Raw genomic sequence first — 14,299 nt, 5'->3', positions numbered from 1 at the left:
CAGCTTCAGGAATAAATAGGGTTTAAACATTCCATGCTAGTGAAGGGCGTTCTCACACGCGTGAACGAGCAATAGATCGCATTAATTTCCCCGCAGAGATGTGAATGGCATTTCTTTAGCTTTCAGCAATAGTACCTCTCGCCTTTGAGAAGTTACTCTGAAAGCGGACGTCTACGTCATTGTTTTGATAGGAGACAAGTGCTTTTTTTTTGTTGTTGTTGTTGTTGTCAAGGGCTCTCTGGCGTTCGAATTCCAGCGAATTGCAGCGGATTTTCAATCTCTTGGCCATGAGATTTGTTATTACAGTTGTGTTAAATATGCCCAGCGCGTGAGTCAATATAAGAACTATAATTCCTGCTTTTCGTTCACAGATTTGTGAGCGCGCTCCATGCGATACAGTTACAATGATGTTTGAGTGAACATTCTCGCATCTTGTGCAACATCTTTCATCGCAGCGTGTCCCCCACATCAATACGGAGCAGACTGCAAGCAACGGCGCATCTGCTTCTGCGAGACGAAGGAGTACTGCGACATCTACACAGGCACATGTCTCCAGGACCGTGGCAAGTGTCGCCAGGGCTGGAAAAATTCGCCATACTGCGACCAAAGTGAGAGTCCTCCACTACATTCTGTCAATACGAATTACGCATTAACCGTGCGTGGTAGGTTCTTGTCATAAACAGGTGAGCATGCGGGCTCTACAGATATTCTCAATGTAACCCCGTAAAACAATACAGGTTTGATCCCTACAACAGCGAAAATCCGAAATAACAAAACTGAACTACAGTAGCGTAGCGGTCGGTGGAGCCATCGAAGGCGATTACTCGTATATACCATGAGCCCGTGGGGAGGTCACAGGTCTTTTTGTTGTTATTTATTTATTTCTTGGAAAGAGCGTCACATGTGGGAGCAGCGGCATTGTCCAATGCTTTTCAGGATAAAATTTTTCCACGCAGCGCTCTTCTCCCCATAATTCATCTAGGCCCACGGCGGTAGGTTATTATATATACAATAAGAATAACAATTATATAATTATAGTTATCACGTTGCGCTGCTGAGCTCGAGGTCATGAGTTAGATCCAAGCAGCGGCAGTGGCGTTTCTTTTTTTTTTATTAAATAAAAGCGCTCGTTTACGTATATTTAGGCGCACGCTAAAGAACCACACGTGGCCAAGATTATTGCGGAGTCTCCTACTACGGCATGCGTCATAATCGGCTCCTGGTTGTAGCACGTAAAATCAAAGAACCTTTAAATAATTCAACTGGCTACCTACAAGTTAGTTTGTTCCCGCGCTAGTTTCTGAATTCACCCGAATGTGTAGATTACCCTTGCGAGCTTGAAGCTTAACTGTCTGTTACATTGTATTGTGATAAACACCAAGAATACATATATGTATGCAAGCCCATCGCATCTCCTCCTTCTTTGCGGTCGTTGGACAGCGAAGGCCTTCGATTTGACAGTCTTGGTGACATGAGCTAGAACGTGTGGATATATTGGTCAGTTGCCTGCTACGAGTGACGGCACAAACCAAAAATGTTAGGCGTAACGTTCAGTTCAGAGACAGGAAGAGCGCGGTGCGGATTAGAGAGCCAATGGGGGTAGCCAAAGTTGTAGTTGAGAATAAGAGGAAGAAGTGACGATTCACAGGACATTTGTTGTGCAGGCCGTATAGCGAGTGGTCTATTAGAGTTGCAGAGTTGCAGCCAAGAGAATAGAATGCGAAATAACTTGGTGGTCAGACAGAAATAGGAAATTTGCCGGCGTAAGATTCGCGCCCGCTGGCATAAAACGGGGTAATCGCTGGGAGAGACCTTCGTGGGGAGGGGGCCCTGGGGCCTCGTACTAGCGTAGGCACAAATGCGATGATTACTGTGATAATGATGATGTCTGCTTCGAAGCTCACCTACTAAATGCCGCCAGCGGGCTAAAAAAATAAGACGTTTCATGCCTGCCGCCGTAGCGGTTATCGGCGCGTTCCCCAACTCCCAGGTCTTATCACGGGCATGTGCACAAGTACCACCCAGAAAGATAGAGGGGAGGATGGCCGCAACGGTAGCTTAATTGGCAAAGAACCTCACGCGTGATGCGGTTGATGTGGCTTCGACTCGCATCTGCGGCAACTTATCTTTTCAAGCACGGCCATTTGTCTTAACTGTATTTACCTTATTATTTCTTCATATCAATTAAGTGCAATAGGTTAACTTCATCTACGCTTTCTCTAGACACAATGGTATACTTTATAGGGTGGTGCCTCAGTGAATATCCCTTCCCTCGGGTGCCCTCATTCTACTTGCTTATGTCGTGAAAGAGCGACGTTATTTCTTACGTTGGAAATTGCGGTCCGGTGTTGGCGACAAAGATTCTCAGAAGCACAAAATTTAGAGGTGCGTAGAGCAGCGCTTCGGTCATTTGGTACCGGAAACCTATTCTTCGCAATACGTTCTGCTTGTTATCTCAGCGTTTGATACCGTCACCAGCGACACAAATTTGCGCAACTGGTAGTTTCGTGTGGCAGGTTTGTGTTTACTGCTGGATGCTTTTTGTTCGATAATTAATTACGTACCAGCTACATTTTCCTCGGATCACTCTCTTCTAATCAGTCACATCGAGGGTGTATTAGCCTATGCGGAAAAACATAATTTTCCTTTCGAACTTATGTGAGCCATAGAAAATAACTTTTGATCGCCTTCACCTAGGTCACGCCACACACATCTATGTTCTTCTCCTAATATGAACCTCAGGAGAATAGCCTTCGCTTTCGCGCAGTGGCTATAGCGTTGCGACACTGTGCTCGAGGTAGCGGGTTCGATCCCAGCCGCGGATGCCTTATTTCGAAAAGGATGAAAGGCAAAGTGTACTTAAACTTAGGCTCACGTAATTCACTGCAGGAGATCCCAATCATTCCAGAGTCCCTTACCACGGTGAGTCTCAAGAAAAAAACATCGTTGTTTCGCCGCATTAAACCCCAGATATTTTAGTTCAACGTTTAGCTTAGCAGAATGCCGAAATACTTGTGTCTGCGCAAATACGCGGCTTCTGTATTTTCACGAGCTACCACGCCGGGTAACTTTTCATATATTCGTTATCAAAAGGGCATTGATGCAAAACATGGACGAAACTAAAGAAAATATAAAAACATTTCCATTGTTCTTTTTTTTACTCGTAAAAATACAAATAGAACAGCAGTAGACACCACTGGAATCCCTTTACGACCAAATTTCAGGCTATCCTCTTCTGACTGATGGACCTGCTGTAAGCGCTGTAAAGGACAAAGAAGCAACGGTACAGTTCAGTGCTTGGCGCCGCGGTGTAGATGCGGGTGAGGGCAAACCACTGGAGTATCGGGTTCAGTATAAGGTAAGTTAGAATTCCTAGACGTAAGCAGCGATTCTTCTTTCAACAAAATGCATTAGAAACACAACATTTACGTTTGTGTGCGTGTTTTTTTAACGGAATTTCTGTAAGATTGTCGCCACTAATCAAGATCAAATGTTGGTTGATGTCTATGGTCAGCAAGTAATCTGTATCGATATGCAAGCATGTTCCTAAAAAAAAATTTAGGCGACGAGGAGTTCCGACCAGCGTCTGCGATAACTAGTTCTGTGCAGTGAAGTGTGAAGTGACTGCCTTGTCGTGGGAACTTGAACGGAACTATTTCTCTTGATGTACCAAGCGTTTATTACGTGGAGCAATATTGCACCAATGTAATAGGACTACAAAGAGTATATATTGTTACGTGTGGAAAGACAGAGCGTCAGAGCGTGTATATAGATGAAAAGCGCGAGTCAGAGAGGAAAGCCGACGGGAGAAACTCGTTTTCACCCCACCGCGTCGAATGCGCACAATGCCCTGCGGAGCTCCCTGGCCGTCGCGTCATTAGCCGCTTGACAGCTGTAATTATCCGTGACTCCCCTCAGAAGCATTGCAGAAACTCCAGCGATTCACTTTCTGCTAACGTGCTAGGCTAAAGGGGACGCAGTAAGAACTGTAGAGAGGAGAAGGAGAGGGAGGAGAAGAGACAGTTCCCATATAAGAGAGGGGGGAGGTGACGTGAGAAGGCAGAACAGGATAAGCTTAAGTTCAAAGTACGGTGCAGTACGTCGCTGCTTTTTCTGAAAAATAAACGCGATGCAAATATATAAAGCAGGAAACTTACACAGGGTGTGCAGAAGCCGAGCCACATTAATTAAAGCGCACCGCAAGGTCCAGGGGACACTACGGAAGCGGTCAACCGTCAAATCAACTCTTATGTGCCCACCGCGTTAGCTTTGCGGCTATGGCATTGCTAAAGGTCGTGGATTTGATCCCAATCGCCGCAGCCGCATTTCGACGGGGCGATATAGAAAACTTACGTGCACTTAGATTTTGGGACACGTTAAAGAACATCACGGTGTCAAAATTAATCCGGACCCTCTACGGCTTGCCTCATAAACCGAGTGTGGTTTTGGCACATGCAGCACCATAATCCAATTCAAGTTTAATACTTCTGCCCCAATGCGATGTGCCAGGTGCGGAAATGACAACGCTCAAAACTCTCAGAGGTTATAAAATATGGCGCACATCAACGGCTCAAGCAAACACCTCTCCCTGTGTGCTCTGTGTACTACGCAGACACACAGGAGTAGTGCACGCAAGGAAGCATTTAACATCAACTCATAACTATCGTCTTAGCCTAAACGTTGAAGAAACTAAACTTTAGCCTTTAAAATCACCGCTAATTATCGTAAAAGCATCCAGCACGGAAAGCTTCGCTTACATAGATTCCCACAGTGCGTGGGATCTGCATAACTTTTTAGGTGTCATTAGCCCTCCGAGTTGCCTGCCGTTTTCAACCAGCACATAGCAGCCACTGCTAATGACAGCAACATTATAGTACAGATCAAGGATCTGAAAAAAAGTCTAAATAATACTTAATAATTAAGAGGAAAGTTTGCGTTTTCCACGAACAATTTCACAACATACTCGTAACATGATATCAAGCATTTATCGAGGAAGAAATGTAAATAACTAAAATAGTTTTAAACTTGCACCTAGCACGGGTAAACACACTCGTCACGTAAAGAAATGTGCAGATGGCCTTTACAATAATAATATGCTTGATAGATGGATGGTCTTACAAAACTTGGTTTATGTGACGCCTTCATTCGCACAATAGATAATTGAACAAAGGTATTTGACACAAACACTCGTGTCGCCCTGGATGATTTCATGGTGATTACTAATTTTATTCTTTATTGAGGACTCACCAAAGCAAAGTAATATCAGGGGAGTGCAAACATTTTTTTTTTACACGACACATATATTTTACACCAAACACAGCGAAAACTCTTGTTTAAAAATAGAAAAATTAATAAGGTGCACAAACTGAAGGTCCCGCTTCAAGTTGTATGGGTGTCCTTCTCTGTATATTTACGGCTCAGATCTATGCTGCGTCAGTGTAGCAGCGATAAGAACGTCAAAGTCTGCAGACGAAACGCTGTAGGACCTTGCTCTGGGCGTGCATGGTGCATACATGCTCTATAATTTAACGGCGCTCAAAGATACTTTTCCTTGACACTTCCTGGAAGTACATAACCAAATCTCATAAAAAATGCACCGACAATTACGATACTCTTTAATGCGAAATTTAAGCGCAACTCTATATGTGTTTTCATTCCGTGATATATTGGCTGGCGCGGACAATCTGTCTCGGGCAGCACATTGCAAATGGAGCGTAGTGTCGCGCGACTCCCTCGCTAATCAGGAGATCGCGAGAGGCGGCGCGTGGGCGCCATTCCCATCAGCCACCGCAGACAGACCTCCGCTAATACAGCGCTTTGTTCCCATATATGACGTCGCTGGTCGCGTTCGCCGCATGCCATCGGTGAACAGACGAAACCTGCTTCTCTGGTGCCATCTCGTAGTGGTCGCAGCCGCAGAGCCCGTCTTAGGCTTCCCTTCTAATGATTTCGCAATAACCTCCTCCGCTTTCCCCCTCGCGCTTTCTTCGCCATCGCCGTCTTCCATCCCCTGCTGCACTCTACGTTCGCTCTTTCATCCTTTGATGTGTTCGTTCGCTCTGTTACGCCGAGGGACGACGCCGACGCTAAACGGCGGAACGGGCGCCTAAGGTAAAAGCGGCGCATTAAAATAATATGTAGGTTACTCTGATGCGTCTGACCAAAGTAACACTTACGCAGTGAGTACTTTCCAAAATTGGCGGGCTGAATGGTTGTTTTGAGCATGTCGTTTTCGCTTAACGTGAACCCGAATTGAGTACCGCTAGCGTTTCGGCATTCGGTCGCCATCGCTAGCTGTCACTGCCAATATTTGAGCTTACGCTTATCAGGACACCTCCACTAGCGAATAAGTTACCGTTGTGGACGGAGTGTTAGCGTATGCTACCTTGGAAGACAGCGTCTTCAGAATGATGAATACTCGAGGCTTAATAGAAGTCACGCATCGTATAAACAACACTTTAAAACAAAGTTATCGCCTAGGTAACATAAAAGTGTTGCTTGACCATATCCTATTCGCAACCTATTGCAACCCAAAACTTAGCAATGCCTACTCGGAGCTATTGAATTGTTTCCTTTCCACGTCCAACGAATCAAATTATTGTTTTTGAAAGTAAACGAAACCGAACTACCAACCAATCAATTTTGGGGATAACGACAAACGAAGCGGAGAAATACTTCGAAATTTGTTACGTAGCCCTCACATAACGCATGCGAAATTTTCACATAACGTTGTCTTTCATCTTCACTATAAATCATCGTTTTTTATTCTACCAGCCTATTAGTGTACGTGATTTATTTATTTATTTATTTATTCAAGATAACTCCCATGGGTCATTATTACGAGGACATGTTTGAAAATTAAGCTTGAAATTCTATCGTTGAAGTCTCATCCTGGAAATTGAACAAAACGCAAAAGAAAGAAATCCTTGTACAGTCTGTTACGTGTCAGCTATCCCCGGTGAAAACTTTTGCCCGCTTCAACCTGGACGATTCTTTTCCTAACCTTAACGTTCGCGAACGCTTACTATTTTATTCTTGATTTTTCTTACTTCGCTATGGCTCATCAATAGCCGCAATGCTGGAGGGAAGTACTGATCTTTATAAGGCCTCTTCTGTATATATGTAAGGGCGTAAACTTCACCATTTGTACCTGTGCTTAAAGAAAACCATAAACTACGTAACAAGGTGACACTGAAGGTAATGACCATTCAAATCCGGCCTTGTAAACCTGTGTTAAGCTTTCTCATCACGCTCTAGAAATGCAACCATAATATATATATATATATATATATATATGAGCAAGCCGAATGAACAGTTTTCAGCAAAACATGTTTGTTATACAATGTTGAAGGCGCAAACATAACGTTTGCTATAACAAATTTAGGCTCGTAATGTTGCCCCATGGTTCATTCATGATCGGCTCGTTGGTACAGTAACTGAAAACAGTACCGGCGTTCTTCGTGTGCCTTGTCATCAATATAGGCCGAAAACGAAACTTGGAGCACCAAGACCATCAAGGCGGAGGACAAACAGAAGACGTATGCCACAGTGGTGAAAGGACTCCGCAGCGGCACGTTCTATGATCTCCGTGTCTTGGTCATCGATCAAGACAAAAAATTCAGGGAATATGGCGCAAATGTCACGCGCTTCCGAACCGCTTGCGGAGGTAAGCGAACCCATGTGCCGTTGAAGTTACACTAACCCGCAACAACGCTTTATTTATGTTTTCAGAGCCCAAGCTACCTCCCCAGAACGTGGCGATAGACAACAGCAGCACAAGTCAAATCATCGTCAGATGGACGGTAAATACCATTAGTCGTCTTTTAAAAGTGGAATTAAGACTATGTGCACACTGCTTCAGCGTGTGCTAATTTGTGAAACCGTAATGTCTGTTGCCCACCTCAAACGATGCTGGCCGGTGCGATACGTGTGCATTACCAGTCCCTTCGCCAAGTCCCGTCTAGAACTTTGGCTGCCCAAAGCTCACCATCATTTCACGGTTTTCATTCTGCCATCCCTCACCGTCGACCTGATAACAAGAATGTGTTGTCTGCAGGCACTTTTACGTTCATGTGTTTCAATAGTCACTTTGCTTGTTCCTCCAGTAAAAAGATCGGCACTGCCAAATGACGATTTTATTTTCCGTAAACCGGCCATCAAATATTGTTACCTTGGACTGCTGAAGAGGTAGAACAGGCAAGCGGCAACGTGGCAATGTTCCCATGCAAATAAAGGCTGCTTATTGTTTGGTAACATTGCTAAACGTTCTACTGCATCTTGCCAGCAAGCGTGCAGGAGCGAATACTAATGCGCTAACCACTTCATGAGATAGACAGACACCGTACGTTGTACGCACTTCAAAAGTGCAAGAAATCTGCGTCTTTGTAGGCTACAGCAGCGCCAGGGAGGGCGTCGTTTGCAGGCAGGGTAGCTCGCGGTCAGTTTGGCGCTGAACAAACATCTACAATCTGAACAGATAACATTGAACCACGACCTGATTGATTGTTAATTGTCGCACTGGTAGCCAGATGGCTTTGAGGATGAGCCTTGACGTGAACCTTTACTGCGAGTGGGATGCATTGAAGCTAACGCGCACTAATTATCGCGTTTTATTGACGTGGCACTGAGCACTGGCATTTATGAGTTACGCTTTCACTGTACATTACTCTTAGGTGCACATTTACAAAGGTAATAACTAGAGAACCGTCAACTATGGGCGAATGAATGACTTTACGTCCCTGGACATTGAGTTGCAGTTTGTTTGTTTCCCCACAACCTTTTACTCGTCGTTATTTTGTTATTTAAAGGCAGCACATGACTGGAGCCGCATCCCACCAAAACAAGGCGGAAAAGTGTCAGCATTCGAAATTCCATACATGTCAGAATATAACATATAACACAATACTCACACAGAGTGACACATTACAGAGATCACCGAAAAAGCAAAAACAAGGCCAAATGTCTTGATAGGAATAGGGAATAAATAAAGACACGGCAACGTGAATGCACTTTGGGAAGGAAGCGACAAATAAGTACAAAAATTACAATTGGAAGCTTTTGTTGGTATGCGCTGATCCTGCACTTCCAAAGCCGCAACACTCAGACACTGAAGCAATTAGAACGACACTGTGAACCTATATTGAACCAGCGAAACAATCGCAGCAGCAACTCGAAAAACACTGGCTTATTTGAGCTCTTCCTTCGAAAGCATGCAGAAGGAAACTGTCCGTTTTTTTTTCTTCTAAGCACTCAAGAACCTGACAAGAAATGAGCGTCTGGCATTCAGCAAGGGATAGACAGAAGTAGCACACATGATGGAGAAACTATCCGGCCTGATCCATTGTTTCCGTTTGCCTCCTCGTTGTGATGCACACACGCAGAAGTTACGCGTTACGCCAAGAGAACACATGCACACAAAAATGTTCATTCCATGTTTGGCGGGCCGCTGCATTCCCATGTATTACATAGTTTTTTTTTTCAAGGGTGTAAGTGTAATGCCATTCATGCGCTAAAAAACGCGTAGCACGCAAGAAAGACTAGGCGCTACACCTACTACTCTCCACAATTTATTTACACAATATTGAAGTAATGTTTACAGTTGCGCCAACACCTCCATTAGTCCCGTGTTTCACATCATTCGCCTGTTTTACGTGATGCGTGTAGAGAAGGAATTTGCGCAAAGGCAGAGCGATATTATTTTACAGGCGCTTGGTAAATCTATGGCCCGTTAGATACATAGGTTCAATAAACTGCAATTTCCGCATTCGGTGACTTCGTAATTTAAACGGGCAATAAGGCATATTAGCGTGTAACATTTTGTTTAATAAGGGATAGAACATAAAAGTCGAGCAGCACGTGAAAAAAATCGGGAACAAACACTACGGAAGCGACGTCGGCACGGAATCAGGGTCTTCGTGCTGTTGCACGTGACAGCAAAACCTCGTTTTGTCCCAGCAGTCAGAATCTGCCGACAGGGGTGCCGGCGAACCCTCTGCACACGGTTAGCCTCCGCGCACAGTGGCAGGGACGCTGGTGCGACAGAGAGAGAGAGGGGGGGGGGGAGTCCGTAACCTCAGAAGTTGGTCGATATAAGGTGGCGGGTTGTCATCCTAGCGTGGCCGCGCCTTCACGATCAAACGTAAAGCAGATAGACGTCATAGCTTCAATCTCCACTTCATCATTTCAACTATGCCCTGCAACACCTCCTCGCTCATACATCTTCCCACTCCAATCCCCGCTCCACTTCGTGAGGTTGAGAGCTAACGAGGGTCAGCACGCTCTCATGAGGGCGCGACCGCGTTAAGGTGGGCACTCCCTGTCACCACGTCTGGTGACGCAGCGGCCCGTCAGCGTCTTCATGCAGTGTGTCGTCACCATGTCTGGTGACGAGACGTTGCGTTCACGAGAAGCAGCGTTTCGTAGAAGGGAGAAACGAATGAGCAGAGTTACGACGTGAAAGTTGGTGAGGGCACTTTTGAAGCATATCAGAAGAATGAAATAAAGCAGTGCGATAATTCTTCAAGAATGGGTTGGGGCAAAAAAACAAACAAGAACGGCTGTGAGACTCAGTGTACGCATTCAGAAATGAAAAAAAAGAAGACCTATCAAGGCACAGCGGGAGCGTCGCATATAATAATAAATCAATAAGGTGCGCAGCCACAAATGCAATAAGTGCAACAGAAGTAAATATTGTCGAATGCGATGTCTTCAGCGGAGCACGCGAAAATCTCGCGAGAACTTACATTTCGTTTACATTGCACTGTTTATGTGCAAGAATGCGTTGTGAGTGTTGTCCAAACCGTACTCACTGGAATTTAAATGTACGGCTAGGTAGAAATTCTACTGAGTTTAACCTCCGTTCAAGTACATAACATTTCTTTTCCTTATTTAGTGTCTACGTTACCCGCTATTCTTCGTCATTTAGAACAAATTTCAAGCGTAATCTTCAATGATGCGCCTAATTTTGTAGATTTTCGTGGTGTCTTAGGTAAAATTTATAATGCGGCGTTATCTTTTAGATTTACATGTCACAAACAAGATGCATTATAACGCAATACTCGTAGTCGGCAAGGTGGTGTGATATAAACAGAAGCATGGCATTACTGGAGAGCAGGTGTTGAATACCACAGGCGCCACTAGCTCTTGTGCGCGTGCCCTTCTCCTCTGGTCCCACTCAGGCGCGCATTCAACCTGCTATTTTTGTATTAGCTGCATTCAATGGGAAGAGGACAGGCTCGACTGTCGAATGATGCATTCCTGTCCACAGCCTTGCTTAAGCAAATCTGAGTTGCAAATACAACGTCTTTCACGTCTGTCTTATTTCCTCCGTAAATTTTTTAGCGGTAGAAACTGTGGTGCATTAGGCGGTCCGCTAAGAAACCCCCCCTTTGATGATTTAACTGCTTAACTGAGGGCTCCAATACCTGTGATGCTTCGGAATGTTTTCAATAAAGAAAATTGACATCAATTTTGTTCTTCGCGGTGTCTCTTTCTGAGCGTCGTACTTACAGCATCAACGAGCAGCCAAACTACGTTGCCGATAGCGAAGAAAAAAAGAGCAATATACTTGTTGTCCTCACCATCTCACTAGTTTCTTTCTTTCTTTCTTTCTTTCTTTCTTTCTTTCTTTCTTTCTTTCTTTCTTTCTTTCTTTCTTTCTTTCTTTCTTTCTTTCTTTCTTTCTTTTTTTGAACAGAACCCTGGCAAGGAGTACTGGCAGTGCTGGAGTGTGAATGCAGTACTAGAAGTGAACGGAACACCGGTGGAATTCAACCTGACCGAGTCTAGTACGACACCCGGAAACGTGTACAGTATTCCGGTGACTCCGTACACTGCTGTCGCAATCCGACTGCGATTGAGAACCCCTGACCACAGAAACAGCTCATGGACCAAAATGCACAGAGTGACGTCAGCGGAGGATGGCAAGTACTGCAGTGTTCGCCACTCTGTGCTTGCTATAGCCAGGAAAGCGTTTGACACGCGCACCTGTTAGCTACAGAATTCCATGCCGTACGAGTATTGCCCTCGAGATCCGTGTTGCGAGGAATACAAGCCAAGTGCGTGAAAGAACACTTAGCCTTCCTGGCCATCGTAAGTTTTATACGGGCGTTATAAATTGTCTTACGTCGTATAATCGTAATCAGGCAAAATGTGTTGCTTCTGTGGCATCCATTACATGTCGATAGTGCTGACCCGGTCGAGTTTCCCGGGTGCTGAAATGCAGCTATGTCTACGCTGTGACCCAAAACTTGTAGCGAAAAATGGATCAGAAGAAGAAAATATAACACTGCGCTGGATACAGAGCAGCAAGATGGGACCCAGTTGGTGATTTTCCTTGTACGAGTGTGGCTACCGATTCCGGCTCATAATTTTTTGCACTTGCCTTCATATTGGTCTCAGAAGGTCTTCATGTCGCTCACAGCGCAGATGACCTAGCTCGTTAAATTTTCAAACTCGCTGTCACGATCATCACCACGCTGTATTGGCTTTTATCACTCAGACTAATCCTCTCTCATCTTTGATGTTGCCGATCCAGGCATAACTTTACTCTTTTTGCAGTTCTTTCTCAATACTCTCCAGATCTTTTATTCTTGAGATTATCCTTCCGTCACTCGATGTCCTTGTGATTTACTTGCCTAGATATAAACACATCTTCAGTGCCAGCATGTACTGTTGTTTTCTCGCCATGCTATGTAACTTTTTTTCGTCATGTTGACTGTCAAAGCTACATTAATTTTTTTTCTAGTGCTTGTATTTAGTCATTTGTTTTAGGTCGCTTTCTTTATTGCTGAACAGTAAAGTGGCGTCCATAAATACGATGTGAAATCCTATGGTCATGTGGCTTTCCAGCCTAACATTTTGATTTGCTCTCACAGACACGCAGTGAATATTACCTTAGAAGAAGTGCCCGCTTTGTCTCCTCAACTCACAGCCTGAAATTATTTCACACGAATTTTAGAATGCACAGACATCAGGGTCGGATCGTTTTCGGAAGTCCTTATTGAAGGCTCTTTATTGATGCGCCACATGAATGAAGCTTTTGTCTATTCTGCAAAAAGGCATCCTTAGTAATGAATCTTTTCTTTTCGAAAATAAAAAAGGCAGTGCTACAGAGTAAAATAAAACATAAATAAAATCCTCAGAAATTTATCCCAGCGGGACAAACTCTAAAACAAAGTTCTTCACAGTCTTATGCCGATCCGAGCAATTCAAGCATCAAGCACAGCGAAGCTGTGTAAGAGTGTTGTCAAAGCCTTCGGAATCCTTGGAGTCTGTTTTGCCACAGCCAGAAATCTGCCTATGGAAACGCTTCACTAATCCGTTACAACTCTTTCACGATAACTGAGCCTCTTCACATATGTCGTTATATCTGAGCTTTATGTGGAGGACAAACTTTTTCCCTCAAATATCACTAAACAAATTCGCCGACGATTACGATTCTCCCTAATGCTAAATTTGAGCGGAGCTGTTGAGATGTTTAGAGTTCGCGAGATATTGAGGCAAAGAATTTGAATCCGAACGGCAGGATCCTCTCGGCGGCGGAGCTGAGCCTCTGCACGGTCAACTTGTTTAGCAGCAGCGGCAGACGAAGCACTTCAGCCGGTTGCTTCGCCCACTTGTTCAGAAAGAAAGTGTAAACACAGGACTGCGGTGCTTGTGCGAAGCGCATTCTCTAGCCGCAGCGGCGCAAGCGAAATAGCGCATGCGCAGTGGGTCCCAAACCCACGTGAGCACTTCGCTTCCATGTATGGTATCGGTGGACGCGCTCGGCGCAAGCCTTATCCCCGTATTCTGAAATGCAACTTAAGTTGAAGCCCATGCTTGACTTGATCTAAGTGACGCCTATCGTGAACGCGCCGAACGAATCGCAGTGAGCGCCTTTGGGCATGTTAATGTCAGGCGTCACTTAAATCAAGTCAAGCATGGGCTTCGACTTAAGTTGTATCGCTGAATAGGAGGGCTAAGTAATGACTCATCGGCGACCAAGTGACGGTGCTCTCTGCTGTGGCGCCATCTTGTAGCGGATCGCCGCCGTGGAGCACGTTTCGTGCTGCACTCCGCTTTCCTCTTCACCCTTTCGCCATAATCTGCTCCTCCGATTTCCCTCTCGCACTCTCTTCGCTGTCGCCGTCTTTCATCCTCCGCTACGCTCCGCGTTCGCTTCCTTTTTTTTTCATCATTCGATAGGCACGCTCGTTCTCCCGATTACGCCGACGCCGAGCGCGGCAACGGGCACCTAAGAGCTGTCCTCTAAAACAGTTTCTATTTTAAGTATCGCAGAAGAGAGCCCGCACGTCTG

At 45.0% G+C, this 14,299-nt stretch overlaps 2 protein-coding genes across 2 annotated transcripts in view; one reads left to right on the top strand and one right to left on the bottom strand.

The window, feature by feature from the left end:
• The window catches only part of LOC142560696 (uncharacterized), a 259,423-nt gene that overhangs the window by 109,596 nt on the left and 135,528 nt on the right, over positions 1–14,299 (bottom strand). The gene's annotated exons all lie outside the window — the stretch shown is intronic.
• Positions 1–14,299, top strand: part of LOC142560693 (receptor-type tyrosine-protein phosphatase kappa-like) — a 135,259-nt gene that overhangs the window by 68,793 nt on the left and 52,167 nt on the right. The window contains exons 11-15 of the mRNA XM_075672951.1: positions 456–608; positions 3,225–3,358; positions 7,483–7,666; positions 7,732–7,802; positions 11,696–11,921. Of these exons, the coding sequence (XP_075529066.1) occupies positions 456–608; positions 3,225–3,358; positions 7,483–7,666; positions 7,732–7,802; positions 11,696–11,921 (768 nt within the window). The remainder of the gene's footprint in view (positions 1–455; positions 609–3,224; positions 3,359–7,482; positions 7,667–7,731; positions 7,803–11,695; positions 11,922–14,299) is intronic.

Source organism: Dermacentor variabilis, chromosome 10 (genome assembly GCF_050947875.1).
Source record: "Dermacentor variabilis isolate Ectoservices chromosome 10, ASM5094787v1, whole genome shotgun sequence".
NCBI lineage: Eukaryota > Metazoa > Arthropoda > Arachnida > Ixodida > Ixodidae > Dermacentor > Dermacentor variabilis.
This window is presented reverse-complemented; position numbering and strand designations above follow the sequence as displayed.